Source organism: Bombina bombina, chromosome 1 (genome assembly GCF_027579735.1).
Source record: "Bombina bombina isolate aBomBom1 chromosome 1, aBomBom1.pri, whole genome shotgun sequence".
NCBI lineage: Eukaryota > Metazoa > Chordata > Amphibia > Anura > Bombinatoridae > Bombina > Bombina bombina.
In genome coordinates this window covers 60,929,715-60,954,269 of record NC_069499.1, presented here as the reverse complement: position 1 = coordinate 60,954,269, position 24,555 = coordinate 60,929,715, and the positions used below count along the sequence as shown (strand labels likewise).

The 24,555-nt window shown below is 40.0% G+C and overlaps 1 protein-coding gene across 2 annotated transcripts in view; it reads left to right on the top strand.

Annotated features, from left to right (window-relative positions):
• Positions 1–24,331, top strand: part of TRMT61A (tRNA methyltransferase 61A) — a 161,637-nt gene extending 137,306 nt beyond the window's left edge. For both annotated transcript variants that reach the window (XM_053697412.1, XM_053697410.1), the window contains exon 4: positions 22,915–24,331. In XM_053697412.1, coding sequence (XP_053553387.1) covers positions 22,915–23,228 — 314 coding nt within the window. In that variant the 3' untranslated portion in view covers positions 23,229–24,331. The remainder of the gene's footprint in view (positions 1–22,914) is intronic.
• Positions 24,332–24,555: the final 224 nt, after the last annotated feature.

Below are 24,555 nucleotides of genomic sequence, written 5' to 3'. Positions count from 1 at the left end.
GAGTTCTGTTTGTGAGAGGAAGATGATTTTAGCAGACAGTAACTAAAATCGATTGCTGTTTCCACATAGGACTGTTGAGATGAAGTAACTTCAGTTGGGGGAAACAGTTAGCAGACTTTTCTGCTTAAGGTATGACTAGCCATATTTCTAACAAGACTGTGTAATGCTGGAAGGCTGTCATTTCCCCTCATGGGGACCGGTAAGCCATTTTCTTAGTCAAGCAAACAGAATAAAGGGCTTAATATGGGATATAAAACTGGTAGACACTTTTATGGGCTAAATCGATTGCTTTATTTGGGCATTTTATACATGTTTATGCTGATAATTCTCATTTATAAACTTGGGGAACGTTTTTTAAGGTTAGGTCACAGCAAAGGCTATAGCTGGGACTGTATAGGGGTTAAATTTGTAAACTGCTCCGGTTCCGTTATTTTAAGGGTTAAAGCTCTGAAAATTGGTGTGCAATACTCTTAATGCTTTAAGACACTGTGGTGAAATTTTGGTAATTTTTGAACAATTCCTTCATACTTTTTCACATATTCAGTAATAAAGTGTTTTCTGTTTAAAATTTAAAGAGACAGTAACGGTTTTGTTTTAAAACGTTTTTTGTGCTTTATTGACAAGTTTAAGCCTGTTTAACATGTCTGTGCCTTCGGATAAGCTATGTTCTATATGTATGAAAACCAATGTGTCTCCCCATTTAAATTTGTGTGATAATTGTGCCATAGCGTCCAAACAAAGTAAGGACAGTACTGCCACAGATAATGAAATTGCCCAAGATGATTCCTCAGATGAGGGGAGTAAACATGATACTACATCATCTCCTACTGTGTCTACACCAGTTTTGCCCACGCAGGAGGCCCCTGGTACATCTAGAGCGCCAATGCTTATTACCATGCAACAATTGACGGCTGTAATGGATAACTCCATAGCAAATATTTTATCCAAAATGCCTACATATCAGAGAAAGCGCGATTGCTCTGTTTTAAACAAGAGCAGGAGGGCGCTGATGATAATTGTTCTGTCATACCCTCACACCAATCTGAAGAGGCCATGAGGGAGGTTTTGTCAGATGGGGAAATTTCAGATTCAGGAAAAATTTCTCAACAAGCTGAACCTGATGTTGTGACATTTAAATTTAAATTAGAACATCTCCGCGCATTGCTTAAGGAGGTGTTATCTACTCTGGATGATTGTGACAACTTGGTCATTCCAGAGAAATTATGCAAGATGGACAAGTTCCTAGAGGTTCCGGTGCACCCCGACGCTTTTCCTATACCCAAGCGGGTGGCGGACATAGTGAATAAGGAGTGGGAAAAGCCCGGCATACCTTTTGTTCCCCCCCTATATTTAAGAAATTATTTCCTATGGTCGACCCCAGAAAGGACTTATGGCAGACAGTCCCTAAGGTCGAGGGGGCAGTTTGTACTCTAAACAAGCGCACTACTATTCCTATCGAGGATAGTTGTGCTTTCAAAGATCCTATGGATAAAAAAATTGGAGGGTTTGCTTAAAAAGATTTTTGTACAGCAAGGTTACCTTCTACAACCCATTTTGTGCATTGTTCCTGTCACTACAGCAGCGTGGTTCTGGTTCGAGGAACTAGAAAAGTCGCTCAGTAGGGAGACTCCATATGAGGAGGTTATGGACAGAGTTCATGCACTTAAGTTGGCTAACTCTTTTATTTTAGATGCCGCTTTGCAATTATCTAGATTAGCGGCGAAAAATTCAGGGTTTGCAATCGTGGCGCGCAGAGCGCTTTGGCTAAAGTCTTGGTCAGCGGATGTGTCATCCAAGACAAAATTGCTTAACATCCCTTTCAAAGGTAAAACTCTATTTGGACCAGAATTGAAAGAGATTATCTCAGACATCACTGGGGGAAAGGGCCATGCCCTTCCACAAGATAGGCCTTTCAAGGCCAAGAATAAGTCTAATTTTCGTTCCTTTCGCAATTTCAGGAACGGACCGGCCTCTAATTCTGCATCCTCTAAACAAGAGGGTAATGCCTCACAACCCAAACCAGCCTGGAATCCGATGCAAGCCTGGAATAAGGGTAAGCAGGCCAAGAAGCCTGCTGCTGCTAACAAAACAGCATGAAGGAGTAGCCCCCGATCCGGGACCGGATCTAGTAGGGGCAGACTCTCTCTCTTTGCTCAGGCTTGGGCAAGAGATGTTCAGGATCCCTGGACACTAGAAATAGTTTCTCAGGGTTATCTTCTGGAATTCAGGGAACTACCCCCAAGGGGAAGGTTCCACATGTCTCACTTATCCTTAAACCAAATAAAGAGACAGGCGTTCTTACATTGTGTAGAAGACCTGTTAAAGATGGGAGTGATACACCCAGTTCCACTAAAGGAACAAGGAATGGGATTTTATTCAAATCTGTTCGTTGTTCCCAAATAAGAGGGAACTTTCAGACCAATTTTGGACTTGAAGATCCTAAACAAATTTCTCAGGGTACCATCGTTCAAGATGGAAACCATTCGAACGATTCTACCCACTATCCAGGAAGGTCAATTTATGACTACCGTGGATCTAAAGGATGCGTACCTACATATTCCTATCCACAAAGAACATCATCAGTTCCTAAGGTTCGCCTTTCTGGACAAACATTACCAGTTTGTGGCCCTCCCATTCGGGTTAGCCACTGCTCCAAGGATTTTCACAAAGGTACTAGGGTCCCTTCTAGCGGTTCTAAGACCGAGGGGCATTGCAGTAGTACCTTACTTGGACGACATTCTAATACAAGCGTCGTCCCTGTCAAAAGCAAAGGCTCATACAGACATCGTTCTGGCCTTTCTCAGATCACACGGATAGAAGGTGAACATAGAAAAAAGTTCTCTGTCTCCGTCAACAAGAGTTCCCTTCTTGGGAACAATAATAGATTCCTTGAAATGAGGATTTTTCTGACAGAGGTCAGAAAGTCAAAACTTCTAAGCGCTTGTCAAGTTCTTCATTCTGTTCCACGTCCTTCCATAGCGCAGTGCATGGAAGTAGTAGGGTTGATGGTTGCAGCAATGGACATAGTTCCTTTTGCACGAATTCATCTAAGACCATTACAACTGTGCATGCTCAAACAGTGGAATGGGGACTATACAGACTTGTCTCCGATGATTCAAGTAGATCAGAAGACCAGAGATTCACTCCGTTGGTGGCTGACCCTGGACCATCTATCCCAGGGAATGAGCTTCCGCAGACCAGAGTGGGTCATTCCCTGGCGATGAAAGAAGTGACCAAAATAATTCAATGGGCGGAGGATCACTCCTGCCACCTATCTGCAATCCACATCCCAGGTGTGGAAAACTGGGAAGCGGATTATATGAGTCGTCAGACATTCCATCCGGGGGAGTGGGAACTCCACCCGGAGATCTTTACCCAACTAACTCAATTATGGGGCATTCCAGACATGGATCTGATGGCGTCTCGTCAGAACTTCAAGGTTCCTTGCTACGGGTCCAGATCCAGGGATCCCAAGGTGACTCTAGTAGATGCACTAGTAGCACCTTGGACCTTCAACCTAGCTTATGTATTTCCACCGTTTCCTCTCATTCCCAGGCTGGTAGCCAGGATCAAACAAGAGAGGGCCTCGGTGATCTTGATAGCTCCTGCGTGGCCTCGCAGGACTTGGTATGCAGACCTGGTGAATATGTCATCGGTTCCACCATGGAAGCTACCTTTGAGACAGGACCTTCTTGTTCAGGGTCCATTCGAACATCCAAATCTGGTCTCCCTCCAGCTGACGGCTTGGAGATTGAACGCTTGATTCTATCAAAGCGTGGGTTTTCAGATTCTGTGATAGATACTCTGGTTCAGGCCAGAAAACCGGTAACTAGAAAGATTTACCATAAAATATGGAAAAGATATATCTGTTGGTGTGAATCCAAAGGATTCCCATGGAATAAGATAAAAATTCCTAAGATTCTCTCCTTTCTACAAGAAGGTTTGGAGAAAGGATTATCTGCAAGTTCTCTAAAGGGACAGATCTCTGCTTTATCTGTCTTACTACACAAAAGACTGGCAGCTGTGCCAGATGTTCAAGCATTTGTTCAGGCTCTGGTTAGGATCAAGCCTGTTTACAGACCTTTGACTCCTCCCTGGAGTCTAAATCTAGTTATTTCAGTTCTTCAAGGGGTTCCGTTTGAACCTTTACATTCCATAGATATTAAGTTACTATCTTGGAAAGTTTTGTTTTTGGTTGCCATTTCTTCTGCTAGAAGAGTTTCAGAGTTATCTGCTCTGCAGTGTTCTCCGCCCTATCTGGTGTTCCATGCAGATAAGGTGGTTTTGCGTACTAAGCCTGGTTTTCTTCCAAAGGTTGTTTCTAACAAGAATATTAACCAGGAGATAGTTGTACCTTCTTTATGTCCGAATCCAGTTTCAAAGAAGGAACGTTTGTTACACAATTTGGACGTAGTCCGTGCTCTAAAATTCTATTTAGAGGCTACAAAAGATTTCAGACAAACATCTTCTTTCTTTGTTGTCTATTCTGGTAAAAGGAGAGGTCAAAAAGTGACTTCTACCTCTCTTTCCTTTTGGCTTAAAAGCATCATCCGATTGGCTTATGAGACTGCCGGACGGCAGCCTCCTGAAAGAATCACAGCTCACTCCACTAGGGCTGTGGCTTCCACATGGGCCTTCAAGAACGAGGCTTCTGTTGACCAGATATGTAAGGCAGCGACTTGGTCTTCACTGCACACTTTTGCCAAATTTGACAAATTTGATACTTTTGCTTCTTCGGAGGCTATTTTTGGGAGAAAGGTTTTGCAAGCCGTGGTGCCTTCCGTTTAGGTAACCTGATTTGCTCCCTCCCTTCATCCGTGTCCTAAAGCTTTGGTATTGGTTCCCACAAGTAAGGATGACGCCGTGGACCGGACACACCAATGTTGGAGAAAACAGAATTTATGCTTACCTGATAAATTACTTTCTCCAACGGTGTGTCCGGTCCACGGCCCGCCCTGGTTTTTTAATCAGGTCTGATGAATTATTTTCTCTAACTACAGTCACCACGGTACCATATGGTTTCTCCTATATATTTCCTCCTGTCCGTCGGTCGAATGACTGGGGTGGGCGGAGCCTAGGAGGGACTATATGGCCAGCTTTGCTGGGACTCTTTGCCATTTCCTGTTGGGGAAGAGATATTCCCACAAGTAAGGATGATGCCGTGGACCGGACACACCGTTGGAGAAAGTAATTTATCAGGTAAGCATAAATTCTGTTATTTAGTATACAAAATGGCTGGTTTTGTTCTTTGAAAGCACAACCTATTAAAATGGATTGAGCTTGCAGGAAATCAGATCTACTTATTTTATCACTTTCTGTATACACCCATGCTTCTTTATATTATCTGTCTGAATACCAAAGCCCAATAGAGAGACCAATTGAAAATTAACATTTTATTACTTATCTCTCCCAACCCTACTCAGAGTCTAATTTCTTCTGCTGGCTATGTTACACAGCTTCTCTATAGTCTATACTTAAGTATAGACACTTTCAGTATAGGTAGGGATATCACAGGCAAAAGCAGCTATTTTAAATGTTGCTGTAAAGCTAAAGGAGCTATTTGTAAACAGTTTAATACACTCCAGTTGGTAAAATGGATTATTGGGAAAAAAAATTAAAGGGGAGAAAATTTTAGGTTAAACTGTCCCTTTTTACATTCTGAAAAGGTTTCTTAATGATGGGATAGGGAGGATCAGCTCCAAGTATTGTGTCACTGTCTAGTAAAACTTGCAGCTATGGCAGTCGGAGTACATTTTTTCAGTCACAGTACAAGAGCTAGAAACCAGACTTCTATATCCATGACTCTGTAAAGCTAAAGTGTCGCATTTATAGCTGCACAGCGTTATCTGTAAAGCTTTTTTTCTGTTTTATAGCTCCCAATAGCTACACTTTTATGCCGTTTGACCTTTTGCAGGAGCTGTGCTAAAGCCCTTAATATAGATTTGTGCTCCCAGTAAGCTGCTGAGATTTAAACAAAAATATCCTTCAAATAAATCTCCCACTGAGTGGTTTAGCTGCATGCACAGACTTGTGTCATCTGGGTAACAAGAGGGCATGTGTCTGTGTGATTGGAAGAGAGGCTGTGTCTTATGGTTGTATAGGTATTGGCTAACCACTGTCTCTTTTTTTTTTTTTATTAAAGGGACACTGAAGTCAAAATTAAACTTTCATTATTCAGAGAGCACACCATTTTAAACAACTTTCCATTTCATTTCTATTATCTAAATGTGCACCATCTTTTTATATGCACACTTTCAGAGGCATCAGGTCTTACCAAGCATGTGCAAAAATTCACAGACTATACGTATACGTGTTTTGTGATTGGCTGATGACTGTCACATGATGCAGTGGGGAAAAAAATTAAACCAACTGTGACTTATTTGAAATTCCAGCTAAGTGCTTTTGCATTATCTTTTTAGCATGCGTGTGTTGATCATGCTATGCTACTGTGTTTAATGGTCCTTTAACCTTTTCCTGCCGTTAGGACGTTCTATGCCATCCTAACGGCGCTGGGCTTTAGCACAGTTAGGACAACATGGAACATCCTAGCCGTTTGGCTGTACTGAAGCCAACGGCACTTACAGATTGGGATCGCGGCATGGAGGGTGTGCCTAGCATCTTAGGGACGCCCCCCTGACCTGATCCCATCATTGAAATCTTGCGACAATTTAGACCCGACACGAAAGGATTAACAAATCTCTCTTGTTTTGCAATTCCTTATCATCTCTGCTAATTACAATTAAGGACAGATATGAAGCATTTTTAGGCATATGTAGTCTGCCGTATGCACTTTCAGAATTGGAAAACCTCCAATTTTCACATTTAAAACTGGCTAAAATAAATCATTAAAGTGATAGTAAAGTGTACTGAATGAAAATACTTTAAAAAATAAGTTACCTTTCATTCATAATTTTTTTTTAAAGTGTTATAAATCCTACTTTGGTACCTTTCAAGCCGCTAAACTTGTAACTTAGTTTGAACACAGACAGTTCCTCCGCCTGCATGATTTTTTTTTTTGTGTGGTTATGAATACCGCTAGATCAAATTCATTGGTCCCCCAGTGGCGTCTCAAACCGGTCTATCTACGCCCCCGGGTTGAAGTGTGCATGCGGCTGTCACAGAATATCCTCCTTATGTGTAGATGCGCTTTCACGATAACCGCATGCAGAAAAAATTGTCTGTGATTGAACTAAGTTACAAGCAGAGAGGGTGTTATTGCGCATGCGCAAAAAAAATAGTCTGCACAAGAGCGAGCACAGCTCCATACATATACAGCGGGTGGGACCGCTCAAGTATTAGACTAAAGCAGGAAGTTAGCAGGGGGCGGAGGAACATAACAAACAGTAGGAAGAATAAAAGATAAATATTTTTCTGTTGCACACGATTATAAAGAAAAAAAAAATAGTGACTATATAGTTTTAGATTAGGTGAATGCATAGCATCATTCATGTTTATTAAAATGTACTTTCACTTTAAAGCATATTGCAAAGATTTTCTTTTCTGCTTCCTAAAATTTAGAATTTTTTTTACTTACCCCAAGGTGTTTTTATTTTTTTAAGAATTTTTCTTAATAATACAGAAAGTATTGCAACAAATGTCCAAAGTTTCTACACCAGAATAATCTCAAACATTCAGAAACTCCAGAATATGGTATCCAGTTCTAACCAGATTAAACTGATGATTGTCTAAATCTGCTTATTGATTTAACAGAGGACTACAGAGATGAGCCACTAGGCCCCATGAGAATTAAAATCCCCCATACAGGGGCGTGTCTTCAGGCAGCACCTTGAATGAAGCAAAATTAGTTGCTGCGTGGGGAGAACTGATAATCTGCCACATATCAGTTGTCTATGAAGCCATTTAATCTGTACACATTGCTGAGTGGCGTTGAGGCCTGCAACAACCCTCGTGGAGGATCTCAACCCCCCCCCCCCCCCGCGCATGTAATAAATCAGGGTATGAGCAGCTTCTATGCTGCTATAAAACTGTTCTACTGATCATTTCAATCGTTACTCAAATATTGACATCTGCCTAATTACTGGGTATAAGCTAAAACTTCTAACGGTTGTACCACAGGAGATATGCTAATATGGAGGCAGTTGCTACCATAACACAAGTGATTGCTGAATACTTTGAGGATTTGGAGCATGACATATCATTAATCCTACTGCGCCACAAGATCACAGCCAAGCTACCTCTACAGGACTGTAGTACGGTTAACGTTCTTGGGCTGGAACAAGAGGAACATAGTGACTCACATTCCCAATTGAGAGGAAGCCGTCAAGAAATACCTGAACTCTCGAAGGATGACACCAGTTCTATTGCCTTTATCGAGAGCCAAACAAGCAACTTACTTAGACAGTCGTGCTGTACTGACATGGATTATACAACGGCCCCGGGACGATTGGGCTGCACAGACTCCTGCACGTGAGATCCGAGAAGCTAAGAGGCCCCTACAGGATCATTTTGACAAAAGCACCCTTATTTCCCTGCAATGCCTACGAGATGATCACAGCGCTGCAACAATTGGCTCCGGAGGACAAGTCAGTTTACACACAGTTTGTTTTCACCTACCGTTAACGCATCCCACAACAATGGAGCCTAAAGAGCATACCAAGAGGGTGGAGGTCTGGTTACTGCATTTTCTCCAGCTTGCAGTGCCTCTCTTAGATCGTGGGTCTGATCCCCTCAGGCTTCCAGGTGGTACAATGCCCCTAAGCTCCTACCGAAGTGACTTTATCTGGCACGGACATGTAAGTTTAGCGAGTCGCAGAGGAGTGGACTAAAATCTATTTACACTAAGAGCCCGTCTAACCCCCAGTCGTCCGTGAGACTCTCACTTACATTATATTTATCCTAATCAATGATGTTCCACTGGGACTGAAAATCTGCTGATCTGAGACCCTTCTGGGTTCTGTACTTTGGGACCTTAATGTTACTTTGGCTGGTTGTGTGTCCAGTTTTCGTTAAGGGAACAAGCAATTACAGTTACCTAGCAAATATGCCCTTAGCTTATTTTCAAAATCGTGTATTGCTATGTATCTTTGTGATGTACCTATTACAGCTTTTCTTCAATGTATATGTTACTGCAATGCTTATCCTGTATTAGGGAAGTTATAACCTGCAAGTACACATTAACACTTGCCCCATAAACCGTAATTTTAGTAGCACATATAGATTAAGAAGTTGGTCACTCTCATTAAGATAGAATACTACCATAACTGTGCAGTGTGAAAATGTTTACCACTCATCTTTTTTATACATTTTGTGAGCTAAATTTGTGGATTCATACGAGAGCTGATAATGATCATGATAATGTGCCACATCTGAAGTTAACCCTACAATGCATAAGGGCTGAGTTCACATGTTGATCATGGGCAATTGCCTCTTGATACATTTTTCTTATCTCTACCTTTCCCTACTAGGCAAGTGACTGGCACTGATGACTCTCACTGTAACCCACATTAACCCACCGACCAGTCATTTATTTTACCTGTATTAAGTAGCGAGGTTTTGCCCTAGTTCTGAGAAGCACGTTGGGTTACAATGCCTTGCATCACTGAATAAGCCATACAGTTGTAGAACTTAGTAACTCACTTCCTATATAAATCACTAGGATCTAGGTCAGATGACAAAGGCCTCGCAATACTGCTCAAAACTCTGTAATCCTAGCCGGCATGAGCTAATATTTCCAATATATACAGCTACACAGTCCCCCTACATATGGATCTATTTCTAGTGCTTATATTATCTTATTTATACTCCAGTTTATCATTTTTATAGAAGTTTTTAGTTTAAGTTCAATTAACTGTTCTGCACCCTATAAAATTAGAAAATAGAGACTCACTACGGGAGATCCAAGAGTGGTCACCATATTCTCAGTAGGTGCCTTCTTTAGTTACATTTATTTATTCATATGAGGCCCAAGAGTGGCCTCCAAGGTTATTTGGAAGGCACAGCGCTTCCTTGGCATCAATTGAGTTTCCTAACTCGGGTATGTAATGTCATCTAACCACACTCTGTTTAAATGACCTAGTTATTATTGGTTGACCTTGTGGTGATATTCTTTTTGTACAATTTTTACTGACATTTATGACCTGTATGTCTTTTACCGAGTCTCAATAAAAATAAATAAAAAAAATAAAAAAAAAGCCAAAATGACAATTGTTAAATATAGACCTATGGAATAAATCACTAAAATCCTCTTAAATGTAATGTACTTTGATACATTAGGTTTATTTTGTCCACCAGTAATGTATCAACCATTCATTATCAAATGATTTTAGTGATTCCTAAAATAAAATCTAACAGGCACTGATAAAAAAAAATAAAAAAAAATCCCCCATAGATAAAATAATTTCAGTGTTGAGATATATTCTTCCTAGAAAAAAAAAACCCAAAAAACGGATGGAGAGAAAATCATCTGGCTGTTTATTTAATATATAGCAGGGTGGATTAAAGATCAATGATTTTTTTTAATTTAAATCAGAATGTTTTTTATTTTAATAGGATTTTTTTGAGGAAAATCTATCTTAAGATAACTTTCAATTTAAGATACATCACTGGTTTACAAACCTGTTCTTAGGCCTCCCTAACAGGCCTTATTTTGAGTACATCTGAACTGGAGCACAGGTAAAATAATCAGCTGATTAGTAAACATGGCTATTTTACCTGCTCTCATCCAAGGTAATCCTGAAAACCTGGCCTGTTGGGGAGGGGGAGGTATGGGGCACCACTACACTACAGAAAAAAATAGTAAATAAATAAAAAAAAAATGCATGTAAACTGGGTACTAACAGACAGATGCCAGTACCTTAGATGGCCGCCACTAGTTGGAGGAGGGGGTTAGTTAAAGAGCTGTTTGGGGGGATCAAGGAGGTAGGAGGGTTAAGGAGGGATCACTACACTGCAGGAAAAAAAGCCCTAAACTGCATACTGGCAAGACTGTCTGCCAGTACCTAAGATGGTGGTGACCAGTGGAAGGTGAAGGAGGGAAGAGAGCAGTTTGGAAAGGATCAGGGAGTGGGAGGGGTCAGGTGGGAGGATAATCTCTACTCTGCATTAAAAATTAACCTTACACGCTAACTGATTAACCCTTTCATTGCCAGTAATTTCATGTAAGGTGCGCAGCTGCAATTAGTGGCATTTACATTGTCAAAAAGCAATGGCAAAGCCATTCATGTCTGCTATTTCTGAACAATGGGGGTCCCAGAGAAGCTTTTACAACCATTTGTCATATAGCTGCAGTAGTAACGTGTAAATAATTTCAGTGAGAAACCCAACGTTTGCGAAAAATGTAACAATTTTTTTTATTATTATTATTTTTTTTATATATATGATCATATCTGGCGGCCAAATGGTGGCATCAAAAATAACAAAATGGCCCCATATCAATATCTTAGGTTGTTTTTTCTGTTAAGGCAAAGTGATTACAAAAATGCTAAAAAAAAATCTTCCGGTACTTTGGGCAAGTTTTTCTCTGAAATTCTCGGTAGCAAAGTGGTTAAAGCTGTATGTTCAATCTGAATCATAAAAGTTTAATTTTGACTTTACTTTCACTTTGACAGAATCAACCTCCGTACTACGTTTTAAGACGCTTAAACAATAGAAGATTGTAGTGAAATAGATCTGCACAAGGACCTAAGTGTAAGGTGTAGTGGTATCGTTTTAGTTTAAATAAACAATGTAATTATCATCAATGTAAAAATTATTTTTCTTCATTTAAATAAAACGATTTAAATTATTATTAAGGTAACGATTATTTTCCTCCTTCCAATAAAGTACAGCTGAAAAGTTGTCCAAATATACATGATTAAACTGGATATCGTTCACCTCCCAATAATTTCATAATTATCTCAATTTAAATTATAGTTTTCTACCGAAAGGTTTCATTTTTAGAATAAGTTTTTTAGAATATTTTTCCAGTTATATCAGAAAATTACTGATTAAAGGGACACTGAACCCAATTTTTTTTCTTTCGTGATTCAGATAGAGTAGCAATTTTAAGCAACTTTCTAATTTACTCCTATTATCAAATTTTCTTCGTTCTCTTGCTATCTTTATTTTATAAAGGCATCTAAAGCTTTTTTTCTTGGTTCAGGACTCTGGACAGCACTTTTTTATCCACCAATCAGCAAGGACAACCCAGGTTGTTCACCAAAAATGGGCCGGCATCTAAACTTACATTCTTGTATTTCAAATAAAGATACCAAAAGAATAAAGGAAATTTGATAATAGGAGTAAATTAGAAAGTTGCTTAAAATTTCATGCTCTATCTGAATCAGGAAAGAAAAAAAATTGGGTTCAGTGTACCTTTTATCAGTAATTTTCTGATATAACTGGAAAAATATTCTCAAAATGAAACCTTTCGGTAGAAAACTATAATTTAAATTGAGGCTTAATGACTAATGATTTAAATTGCATTATTAATATTACAATTTAAATCATTATATTAATATAACAGCGTTGGTTATGCAAAACTGAGGAATGGGTAATAAAGGGATTATCTATCTTTTTAAACAATAAAAATTCTGAAGCAGACTGCGCTGCCCCTTTTAAAGATAAGATAGTGGTAAATGTGTCTCTCTAATTTGACAAATTAGCACAATTTCTCATAAAACGTAGTAGCTTAGATCTTATAATACACAGTAATTGGAGTGGTTTATCAAATATAAATAAAAGGGTTTTTTACTGGCAATTTAACTTGTAACTATGTTGTCAATCTCTCCTATCAAATACCCAATATTCAGCTATCATAGGGCAGTGTCACCAATTATGTGATAAAGTGCCAACCTTGACACATTCCCTCCAAAACTCTGCTGAAGATCCAGGGTAAATTACTGCTAACCTAGATGGTGTAAGGCAGGGCTTGACAAACCCAGGAGCCAGTGAGCCCTTGGCTCCTATAATTTTACCCCTGGCTCCTATTTCTTTGGGTTTTCTCCATATATCTATATACAAATACCACTGTGAACCCCTAGTTCTGCCCAAATCCTCAGTTACATTTCTCAGAAATGGAGATCACAGACTCATGGAAAATGTGTACACTCCAACTAGACAACCAAGGGACACTTCATTTGTAATACAATCAGTAAATAAAGCTATTGGGTGGCATAAGGAATCATGCCATAAAACAAAAAATTGTGCTCCTAAAAACTGCTGTTCTAGGCTCCAGCCTAGTTAGCCTAGCCTGTAATACGCCCTTACCTGCAACACACCTGTGTAAATCTGATCATCTTTTTCTTATAAATGTACACAGAGCTGGATGGCATTTATTTACTGCTTAAAGTGATCGTCAAGTATGACTAACTACATCTTGCGATCCTAATGTAACTAGCAAAATAATGTGACTTTCATTCATCATTTCGCCATATTCATTCTAGTTTGTGCGCTATCTTATATTATTTTCCTACCTTACTAATATCCATCCTCCTCCCGTCGATTGTCCGCCATTGTTTTTTCTGCTGTCACGTGTTTTTATTATCCAATTACAGTACAGGCCACTCAGGGAATCAGCTCTAAGTAAAAACGCCCTTATTCAATTCTGCGCATGCCCTAGCTCCGTAACCGCGGTGAGACAGAGATTAGGATGCGATTACGGAGCTAGGGCATGCGCAGAATTGAATAAGGGTGTTTTTACTTAGAGCTGATTCCCCGAGTGGCCTGTACTGTAATTGGATAATAAAAACACGTGACAGCAGAAAAAACAATGGCGGACAATCGACGGGAGGAGGATGAATATTAGTAAGGTAGGAAAATAATATAAGATAGCGCACAAACTAGAATGAATATGGCGAAATGATGAATGAAAGTCACATTATTTTGCTAGTTACATTAGGATCGCAAGATGTAGTTAGTCATACTTGACCATCACTTTAACCCTGTTACTAATGTAGAGGCCTACAGTGTACAATACCGCTTCTATCAGATCAACTTCCAGGTCCAGATGCTGCAAATAAATCACTTCCCTACAAACAAATGGTACTTGCCCATAGGCTATGGCGTTACATTGTGAAGTATTACTCTCTTTGAACCTTTGACTGCCAGAGAACGGCAGCTCATTACTGTATATTGCAGCGTCTCTGGGAGCCAAGGGGTTAAGCAGTGGACACTTCCTTACCAAGCTCTATGCTTTCTTTTTTCCATACAAAGAATACATTGTGTGGTGGTATTTAACAAGCCGCCTATCCAGCGCATTTGATTGTAGGTTAGCCGTTGTTATTCCGTGAACTCTCCCCTAGATGCATCAGTCTTTATTTGTACAGACTGCATATACTTTATTAAGCACAGATATCTGAATGAGGTTATGAATATTCTCAGTATATTATATGCATTGTCTAGTAGTAACTACGTTATATATCAAAGGAACATTAAAGTCAAACTTAAGCTTTCATGATTCATATTGAGCATTTAATTGCAAGATACTTTAATTTACTTCTGTTTTCAAATTTACATTGTTCTCTTTGAAAAGCCTATCTAGATAGACTCAAGAGCAGCAATGTACTGTTCATCTAGCTCCAAGTATGTATATAACAGAATTTATGTTTACCTGATAAATTACTTTCTCCAACGGTGTGTCCGGTCCACGGCGTCATCCTTACTTGTGGGATATTCTCTTCCCCAACAGGAAATGGCAAAGAGCCCAGCAAAGCTGGTCACATGATCCCTCCTAGGCTCCGCCTTCCCCAGTCATTCGACCGACGTAAAGGAGGAATATTTGCATAGGAGAAATCATATGATACCGTGGTGACTGTAGTTAAAGAAAATAAATCATCAGACCTGATTAAAAAACCAGGGCGGGCCGTGGACCGGACACACCGTTGGAGAAAGTAATTTATCAGGTAAACATAAATTCTGTTTTCTCCAACATAGGTGTGTCCGGTCCACGGCGTCATCCTTACTTGTGGGAACCAATACCAAAGCTTTAGGACACGGATGATGGGAGGGAGCAAATCAGGTCACCTAGATGGAAGGCACCACGGTTTGCAAAACCTTTCTCCCAAAAATAGCCTCAGAAGAAGCAAAAGTATCAAATTTGTAAAAGTTGGTAAAAGTGTGCAGTGAAGACCAAGTCGCTGCCTTACATATCTGATCAACAGAAGCCTCTTTCTTAAAGGCCCATGTGGAAGCCACGGCCCTAGTGGAATGAGCTGTGATTCTTTCAGGAGGCTGCCGTCCGGCAGTCTCATAAGCCAATCTGATGATGCTTTTAAGCCAAAAAGATAGAGAGGTAGAAGTTGCTTTTTGACCTCTCCTTTTACCAGAATAAACAACAAACAAGGAAGATGTTTGTCTGAAATCCTTTGTAGCATCTAAATAGAATTTTAGAGCACGGACAACGTCCAAATTGTGTAACAAACGTTCCTTCTATGAAACTGGATTCGGACACAAAGAAGGTACAACTATCTCCTGGTTAATATTTTTGTTGGAAACAACCTTCGGAAGAAAACCAGGCTCAGTACGTAAAACCACCTTATCTGCATGGACCAGATAGGGCGGAGAACACTGCAGAGCAGATAACTCAGAAACTCTTCTAGCGGAAGAAATTGCAACCTAAAACAAAACTTTCCAAGATAATAACTTAATATCTACGGAATGTAAGGGTTCAAACGGAACCCCTTGAAGAACTGAAAGAACTAGATTAAGACTCCAGGGAAGAGTCAAAGGTCTGTAAACAGGCTTGCTTCTAACCAGAGCCTGAACAAACGCTTAAACGTCTGGCACAGCTGCCAGCCTTTGTGAAGTAAAACAGATAAAGCAGAGATCTGTCCCTTCAGAGAACTCGCAGAAAATCCTTTCTCCAAACCTTCTTGTAGAAAGGAAAGAATCTTAGGAATTTTTATCTTGTTCCATGGGAATCCTTTAGATTCACACCAACAGATATATTTTTTCCATATATTATGGTAAATTTTTCTAGTTACAGGCTTTCTAGCCTGAATAAGAGTATCTATTACAGAATCTGAAAACCCACGCTTTGATAAAATCAAGCGTTCAAACTCCAAGCAGTCAGTTGGAGGAAAACCAGATTCGGATGTTCGAATGGACCCTGAATAAGAAGGTCCTGTCTCAAAGGTAGCTTCCATGGTGGAGCCGATGACACATTCACCAGGTCTGCATACCAAGTCCTGCGTGGCCACACAGGAACTATCAAGGTCACCGAAGCCCTCTCCAGATTGATCCTGGCTACCAGCCTGGGAATGAGAGGAAACGGTGGGAATACATAAGCTAGGTTGAAGATCCAAGGTGCTACTATTGTATCCAATAGAGTCGCCTTGGGATCCCTGGATTTGGACCCGTAACAAGGGACCATGAAGTTCTGACGAGAGGCTATCAGAACCATGTCTGGAATGCCCCATAATTGAGTTATTTGGGCAAAGATTTCCAGATGGAGTTCCCACTCCCCCGGATGCTCCTCCATCGCCAGGGAACTCCTTGTTACCCCCTGATGGTTGATTGAAACCTTATGAATTTGGCCTTTGCTAGTCGAGGCCAAGCCTTGAGAGCATTGAATATCGCTCTCAGTTCCATTATGTTTATCGGGAGAAGAGAGTCTTCCCGAAACCATAGACCCTGAGTTTTCAGGGGTTCCCAGACCGCGCCCCAGCCCACCAGACTGGCGTCGGTCGTGACAATGACCTACTCTGGTCTGCGGAAGCTCATTCCCTGTGACAGGTTGTCCAGGGTCAGCCACCAACGGAGTGAATCTCTGGTTATTTGATCTACTTGTATCGTCGGAGACAAGTCTGTATAAACCCCATTCCACTGTCTGAGCATGCACAGGTGCAATGGTCTTAGATGAATTCGTGCAAAAGGAACTATGTCCATTGCCGCAACCATCAAACCTATTACTTCCATGAACTGCGCTATGGAAGGAAGAAGAACAGAATGAAGTACCTGACAAGAGCTTAGAAGTTTTGATTTTCTGGCCTCTGTCAGAAAAACCTTCATTTCTAAGGAAACTATTATTGTTCCCAAGAAGGGAACTCTTGTTGACGGGGACAGAGAACTTTTTTCTATGTTCACTTTCCACCTGTGAGATCTGAGAAAGGCTAGGACAATGTCCGTATGAGCCCTTGCTTTTGACAGAGACGACACTTGAATCAGGATGTCGTCCAAGTAAGGTACTACTGCAATGCCCCTTGGTCTTAGCACCGCTAGAAGGGACCCTAGTACCCTTGTGAAAATCCTTGGAGCAGTGGCTAATCCGAATGGAAGTGCCACAGGTAATGCTTGTCCAGAAAGGCGAACCTTAGGAACCGAAAATGTTCCTTGTGGATAGGAATACGTAGGTACGCATCCTTTAAGTCCACCGTGGTCATGAATTGACCTTCCTGGATGGTAGGAAGGATCGTTCGAATGGTTTCCATTTTGAATGATGAAACCCTTAGAAACTTGTTTAGAATCTTGAGATCTAAAATAGGTCTGAATGTTCCCTCTTTTTTGGGAATTATGAACAGGTTGGAGTAAAAACCCATCCCTTGTTCTCCTAATGGAACAGGATGAATCACTCCCATGCTTAACAGGTCTTCTACACAGTGTAAGAATGCTTGTTCGAAGATAATTGAGACCCGTGGAACCTTCCCCTTGGGGGTAGTTCCCTGAATTCCAGGAGATAACCTTGAGAAACTATTTCTAGCGCCCAAGGATCCTGAACATCTCTTGCCCCAGCCTGAGCAAAGAGAGAAAGTCTGCCCCCCACCAGATCCTTCCCAGATCGGGGGCCAACACTTCATGCTGTTTTGGTAGCAGTGGCAGGTGACTTGGCCTGCTTACCCTTGTTCCAGCCTTGCATCGGCCTCCAGGCTGGCTTGGTTTGAGAAGTATTACCCTCTTGCTTAGAGGGTGTAGAATTTGAGGCTGGTCCGTTTCTGCGAAAGGGACGAAAATTTGGCTTCTTTTTAGCCTTAAAGACCTATCCAGAGGAAGGGCGTGGCCCTTTCCCTCTGAAATAATCTCTTTCAAGTCAGGGCCAAACAGTGTTTTACCCTTGAAAGGGATGTTAAGCAAAAGCGCTCTGCGCGCCACGATAGCAAACCCTGAATTATTCGCCGCTAATCTAGCTAATTGCAAAGCGGCATCTAAAATAAAAAAGAGTTAGCCAATTTAAGAGCTTGAACTCTGTCCAAAACCTCCTCGTACGAAGATTCTTTAATGAGCGACTTTTCTAGTTCTTCGAACCAGAAACACTCAGCTGTAGTGACTGGAACAATGCATGAAATTGGTTGTAGAAGGTAACCTTGCTGAACAAACATCTTTTTAAGCAAACCCTCTAACCTTTAATCCATAGGATCTTGAAAGCACAACTATCTTCTATAGGAATAGAAGTGCGTTTGTTTAGAGTAGAAACCGCCCCCTCGACCTTGGGGACTGTATGCTATAAGTCCTTTCTGGGGTCGACTATAGGAACTAATTTCTTAAATATAGGGGGAGGACAAAAGGTATGCCGGGCCTTTCCCACTCCTTATTTACTATGTCCGCCACCCGCTTGGGTATAGGAAAAACATCGGGGGGCACCGGAACCTCTAGGAACTTGTCCATCTTACCTAATTTCTCTGGAATGACCAAATTGTCACAATCATCCAGAGTAGATAATACCTCCTTAAGTAGTGCGTGGAGATGTTGAAATTTAAATTTAAAAGTTACAATATCAGGTTCTGCTTGTTGAGAAATTTTCCCTGAATCTGAAATTTCTCCCTCAGACAAAACCTCCCTCCTGGCCCCTTCAGATAGGTGTGAGGGTATGTCAGAACAGATATCATCAGCGTCCTCTTGCTCTTCAGTGTTTAAAACAGAGCAATCACGCTTTCTCTGATAAGTAGGCATTTTGGAAAAAATGCATGCAATAGAATTATCCATTACAGCCATTGTATGGTAATAAGTATTGGCGCACTAGATGTACTAGGGGCCTCTTGTGTGGGCAAAACTGGTGTAGACACAGAAGGGGATGATGCAGTACCATGCTTACTCCCCTCATTAGAGGAATCATCTTGGGCAATATCATATCTATGGCATTATTATCCCTACTTTGTTTGGACATTATGACACAAATATATCACATATATTTAAATGGGGAGACACATTGGCTTTCATACATATATAGAACATCGTTATCTGATGGTTCAGACATGTTAAACAGGCTTAAACTTGTCAACAAAGCACAAAAAACGTTTTACAATAAAACCGTTACTGTCCCTTTAAATTTCAAACTGAACACACTTTATTACTGAATATGTGAAAAAGTATGAAGGAATTGTTCAAATTTCACCAAAATTTCACCACAGTAACTTAAAGCCTTAAAAGTATTGCACACCAAATTTGAAAGCTTTAACCCTTAAAATAACGGAACCGGAGCCGTTTTTACATTTAACCCCTATACAGTCCCAGGTATCTGCTTTGCTGAGACCCAACCAAGCCCAGAGGGGAATACGATACCAAATGATGCCTTCTATAAGCTTTTTCAGTGGTTCTTAGCTCCTCACACATGCATCTGCATGCCATGCTTTCCAAAAACAACTGCGCTTTAGAGGCGCGAAAATGAGGCTCTGTCTATGACTAGAAAAGGCCCCCAGTGAAAAAGGTGTCCAATACAGTGCCTGCCGTTTTTATTAAAACAATCCCCAAGATTTAACAACTATTAAAAGTAATAATCTGCCAAATATACTTAGTAAAGTAATCGTTTTAGCCCAGAAAAATGTCTACCAGTTTTTTAAGCCCTAATGAAGCCCTTTATTCTTTTACTTAAACTAAGAAAATGGCTTACCGGTTCCCATAGGGAAAATGACAGCTTCCAGCATTACCGAGTCTTGTTAGAAATGTGTCATACCTCAAGCAGCAAAAGTCTGCTCACTGTTTCCCCCAACTGAAGTTACTTCATCTCAACAGTCCTGTGTGGAAACAGCCATCGATTTTAGTAACGGTTGCTAAAATCATTTTCCTCTTACAAACAGAAATCTTCATCTCTTTCCTGTTTCAGAGTAAATAGTACATACCAGCACTATTTTAAAATAACAAACTCTTGATTGAAGAATAAAAACTACATTTAAACACCAAAAAACTCTAAGCCATCTCCGTGGAGATGTTGCCTGTACAACGGCAAAGAGAATGACTGGGGAAGGCGGAGCCTAGGAGGGATCATGTGACCAGCTTTGCTGGGCTCTTTGCCATTTCCTGTTGGGGAAGAGAATATCCCACAAGTAAGGATGACGCCGTGGACCGGACACACCTATGTTGGAGAAATATATTTTAGCCAGCACTGATTTATAAAGCCAAAATTATAATAACCCAATACAGGGCTGAGAGACACCTGGGGGGACACATAAATTCAAAAACCGCACTCCAAGTTATTGGACTAATTGCATTCATTTATTATTATTTAAAATACCATAAACCACAGTTAAAAGTGTAATTGACACTAAGTAACCGGTCATAGTAATGCAGATACCCCTAAATAAAGTACCATCCCGAGATGCAGACAGAGACAAGGTTCCCAGCTAGGGAACCTTTCTGCTCAGGGTCACAGGGAGCAGCTCACGTTATTATTGCTCTGCCTCATTCTGTCATGCAACCAATGGCAGGGCTTGTCAGTCACCCTTGGCCAATCAGTCTGGGAGGATTTAATTACATCATCTCTGAGGTGGCAGAGAGTGAGGGTAGGTGGCCACTCTTTTAAGACTGTAGCTTCTAACTTAAAGAAGTTTTTTTCTTTTGTAATTCAGAAAGAGCATGCAATTTTAAGCAACTTTCTAATTTACTCCTATTATCAATTTTTATTCGTTCTCTTGCTATCATTATTTGAAAAAGAAGGCATCTAAGCTTTTTTCTGGTTTCAGTACTCTGGAAAGCACTTTTTTATTGGTGGATTAATTTATCCACCAATCAGCAAGGACAACCCAGGTTGTTCACCAAAAATGGGCCGGCATCTAAACTTACATTCTTGTATTTCAAATAAAGATACCAAGAGAATGAAGAAAATTTGATAATAGGAGTAAATTAGAAAGTTGCTTAAAATTTCATGATCAATCTGAATAACGAAAGAAATTTTTTGGGTACAGTGTCCCTTTAAGCTTTGCAGGTTCGCATAAGTGAGCTTGCACCGTAAGAACTCTAAGCTGCTTCTGCAGATTGATAAGTGGAGTCCTTTATTTATTTTACAAAATATATTTATTATAGTTCTATTATATGATAAATTGTTGTTGTTGTTGTTTTTTGTTTGTTTGCTCTAAATATCTAATATTCTTTTGTGCAGTGGAGACCAGATATACTGTGAAGGGAAGGAGTTTTTTGGTGTAGATATATTCCTCAGTGTATTTTATGGTTTATTTAAATAATGTGATACAAAAACTGTACGCTAATAAAATCAGCTCCTCTTCTTGATTGGAAACATGAACACTGTCTACAATACATTTTATTTATACATTTACCTGATATAAAGCAGAAGTCAATTCTTACATGAGCTATTCAGTTATTACCAGTAACTAATAGCTAACGCTTTGACTAGAAGATCTTGCAGACTACCTTCCGGAGCACAGTTTTATATGATTTGGCCCTAAAGGGACATTGTACTCTAAAATGTTCTCCCCTTCAACGTGTTCCCAGTGGTTTAATTTGCCTGCTGGAGTGTTTCCTTACAACTATTTTACCTTTTTTTTGCTATTTGAAATAGATGCTTTTGCCTGTTGTAACTGTGACATACTGGAATATGAATACAGATGTATTTTATGTAGTAAAGATATGTAGACAGGAGACAACAGCGTAAATTAACCTCCCAGTGGGAAATAAGATATATATATTTTTATATCTGAAATATTTGGTTGTGCTCATTGAACCCCCAGCCATAATTAGCATTTTAATACCTAATTATTAGGTTGTGTGTTTAAAAAGAGATGACAAGCATGTCTGCTTTACCTGAAGACTCAGACCATTTATATGAGCATGTGCTTGAGAACAGTAGGATGATGGTTTTAATGAATAAAATCAACTATTTGAAATACAAAAATAAACCTGAAAGAACAATTTCCCATAATATAATAGTCTGGATATAACAAATAGTTTGAAACACATCAAGGGGAAAACACATTTTGCTGAATAAAAAAATGTGAAGTAAAAGCTTTTTAAATTTAGATTAAAACAAATACTTATCAGTTATGTACGTCCTACTAATGCTGATTGGCTGATAGGTGCTTTCTGTTAATGTTATTTGACTGACAAATACTTCCTAGTAATGTTTATATGTTTTTTTTACAGTTTATTGGAAAAATTGCATTATGTTGCGGTCTAGGAATACACTGTGTATTTTGTTGGTCAAAACTCTGTTACTGTAGCTAATTAGAAACAGATATAAATTGGTCCTTCACTGATCAAACAATCACTGTGTGGAATGTTGCAGAGCTATTATATATTTAATAGGGGATTGCATTTTCTGTTTCCTGTACCATTAAGGGGAGATGACAATGTTCTTTAGTTGAGTTATTTACTTCAGCCCATTGCTGCCCCCGAGCCAACCTAGGTATGCTTTTCAGCAAAGGACACCAAGATAATGAAATACATTTGATAATAGAAGTAAATGCATAGTCATGTCGGAACCATGATATTTAGACTTCCATGTGCCTTTAAATGAAGTTTCATGTCCTGGCAATGGGTTATAGATTTTGGCAGAGATGTTTTAAAAACAGTAGGGTGCAAAACACCTTAAAAGCTTTATATAACTGAAACATGTTTAGAAAGACTGTGGTGTATCTGGATTATTGTGATTTCTATTGCAGAATTAATTAGGCATTTGTATTGTTTTTGGACCTATTGCAGCCTCCAGAGATTTCTGTTCTGAGAGCAAGTAGCTTTCAGTAATCTGTGAAATGTAATTACTGTAATGTTCCAGGAAGTGCAGTTGTGATTAGCTTTGTTTTATCTGTGTTACAGGTGGTCGGATCTGCTCTTTTTCTCCGTGTATAGAGCAAGTACAGAGGACCTGTCTGGCGCTGGAAGAGCACGGCTTCACCGAGGTCAGCACCCTAGAGATTCTCCTGCGCGTGTACGACGTACGGACCGTTAGTCTGTCTGTCCCTGACCTGGGCCGACCTGCTGACAATCAGACCAGCTCAGACGTCAACGAGAAGTCCAAGCAGAGCCCAGCTCCCCAGCAAGGAACTGCGCTCTTTAAAAGTGGCGTCTCACCCAGGGAAACTGTGGGCCACACTGGATACCTGACCTTTGCCACAAAGAGCTTATTTTAGACCTTCTCCTCTCATTTAAAGAAAAAAAATATTCAGACTCTACATCTGCCACAAGAAAATGCCATATATAGCCTCACTGAGCTGAAGAATGAATTTATGTAAACACCATAGGGAAAAGGATAGCAGAGACCGTGTGTGAGAGCTGCACAGATTATGCGTGAGAGCTTGAATTAGGTGCAAACATTTACCCCAATTCACCTAGATTAGAAAGGCCTCTCTAGTTTCTGTTATCAAATTGAGCTTCTCATTCCTTTCTTTATCTTTGGTTGAATGGTTTCTATTAACAAAGGAATAATTCTGACTGAAGAGAATAATACAAGTTTAGTGAATCTGGGACCCATGAGAGAGAAAACAAACATCATAGGTAGTAGACTAGATTCACTAGAATTTTTTTACTGCTCAGTAAGTAAAAATTGCAATTTATATGTTATTGTTAAAATCAATCTCACTGAAGCGTGCCTGAGTTCTCTCCATGTTAGTGAATTAGCTGCATTTAGAACAGGAGTATTGGAAACAAATGCCTCACTGGAGATTTCAGTGGTGTGAGGTAAATCTGTCTGTTTAGTGGCTGTACGTGTATGGCAGAACGTTGCAGACAGGCTGTGGGGTGCAGACAGACCCACAGTGCATGCTGGGACAGTTCCCCTGCACCTCTGTGCTATAAAAGACTGCATTGTACTATGTTATGTTGCTGGTGTTGTAATTTGTCCTGTGGACGCACAAGTTACAATCGCTTACATTCTAGCTTTTCCTTTTTTAGACGTTGAAGCTTCGGCGGAGGTTATATGGGGATTTGTCCTTATTAGTATATACAGCTGTACAGGTCTATCTGCAGCTGGTTTCATTTAAATCCACAGAGTGCTTTATACACATATATAAAGTACATGATGTATGTGAGATCAAGCAGTGAATTGACTGCTGTAAAATCCTTGTTTCAGTTACTTACAGTTGATATGGAAAAATAAATGGTATTTTGTTTGCTATTGCATTGTTTAATATTCATATTTTTAAAATATATTTAACAGTTGCTAAGTTAAAGTGCTCTCTCTTACAAAGTAAGAAGTGTTTGTGGAAGAGTAAATCAATAAATTGTAGGTTCCAGACCCAGTTGTGTTACTTAATTCATTTAATATGGTTTTGATCTGAAGCTAAAATGCTGTAGGGGGAAATAAAGTAGAGGGTGTACTGTACTGTCTGCCAACAGCGCTGGTAATAGTATGGGAAGCTAGAAGACAAAAATGCCAGGGCTATAAAAGGAATTGGGAGAAACTACTGCAAATACTTGTGTATTTTCTTGGGTCTCAGACTGGGTTACAAACTTTCCAAG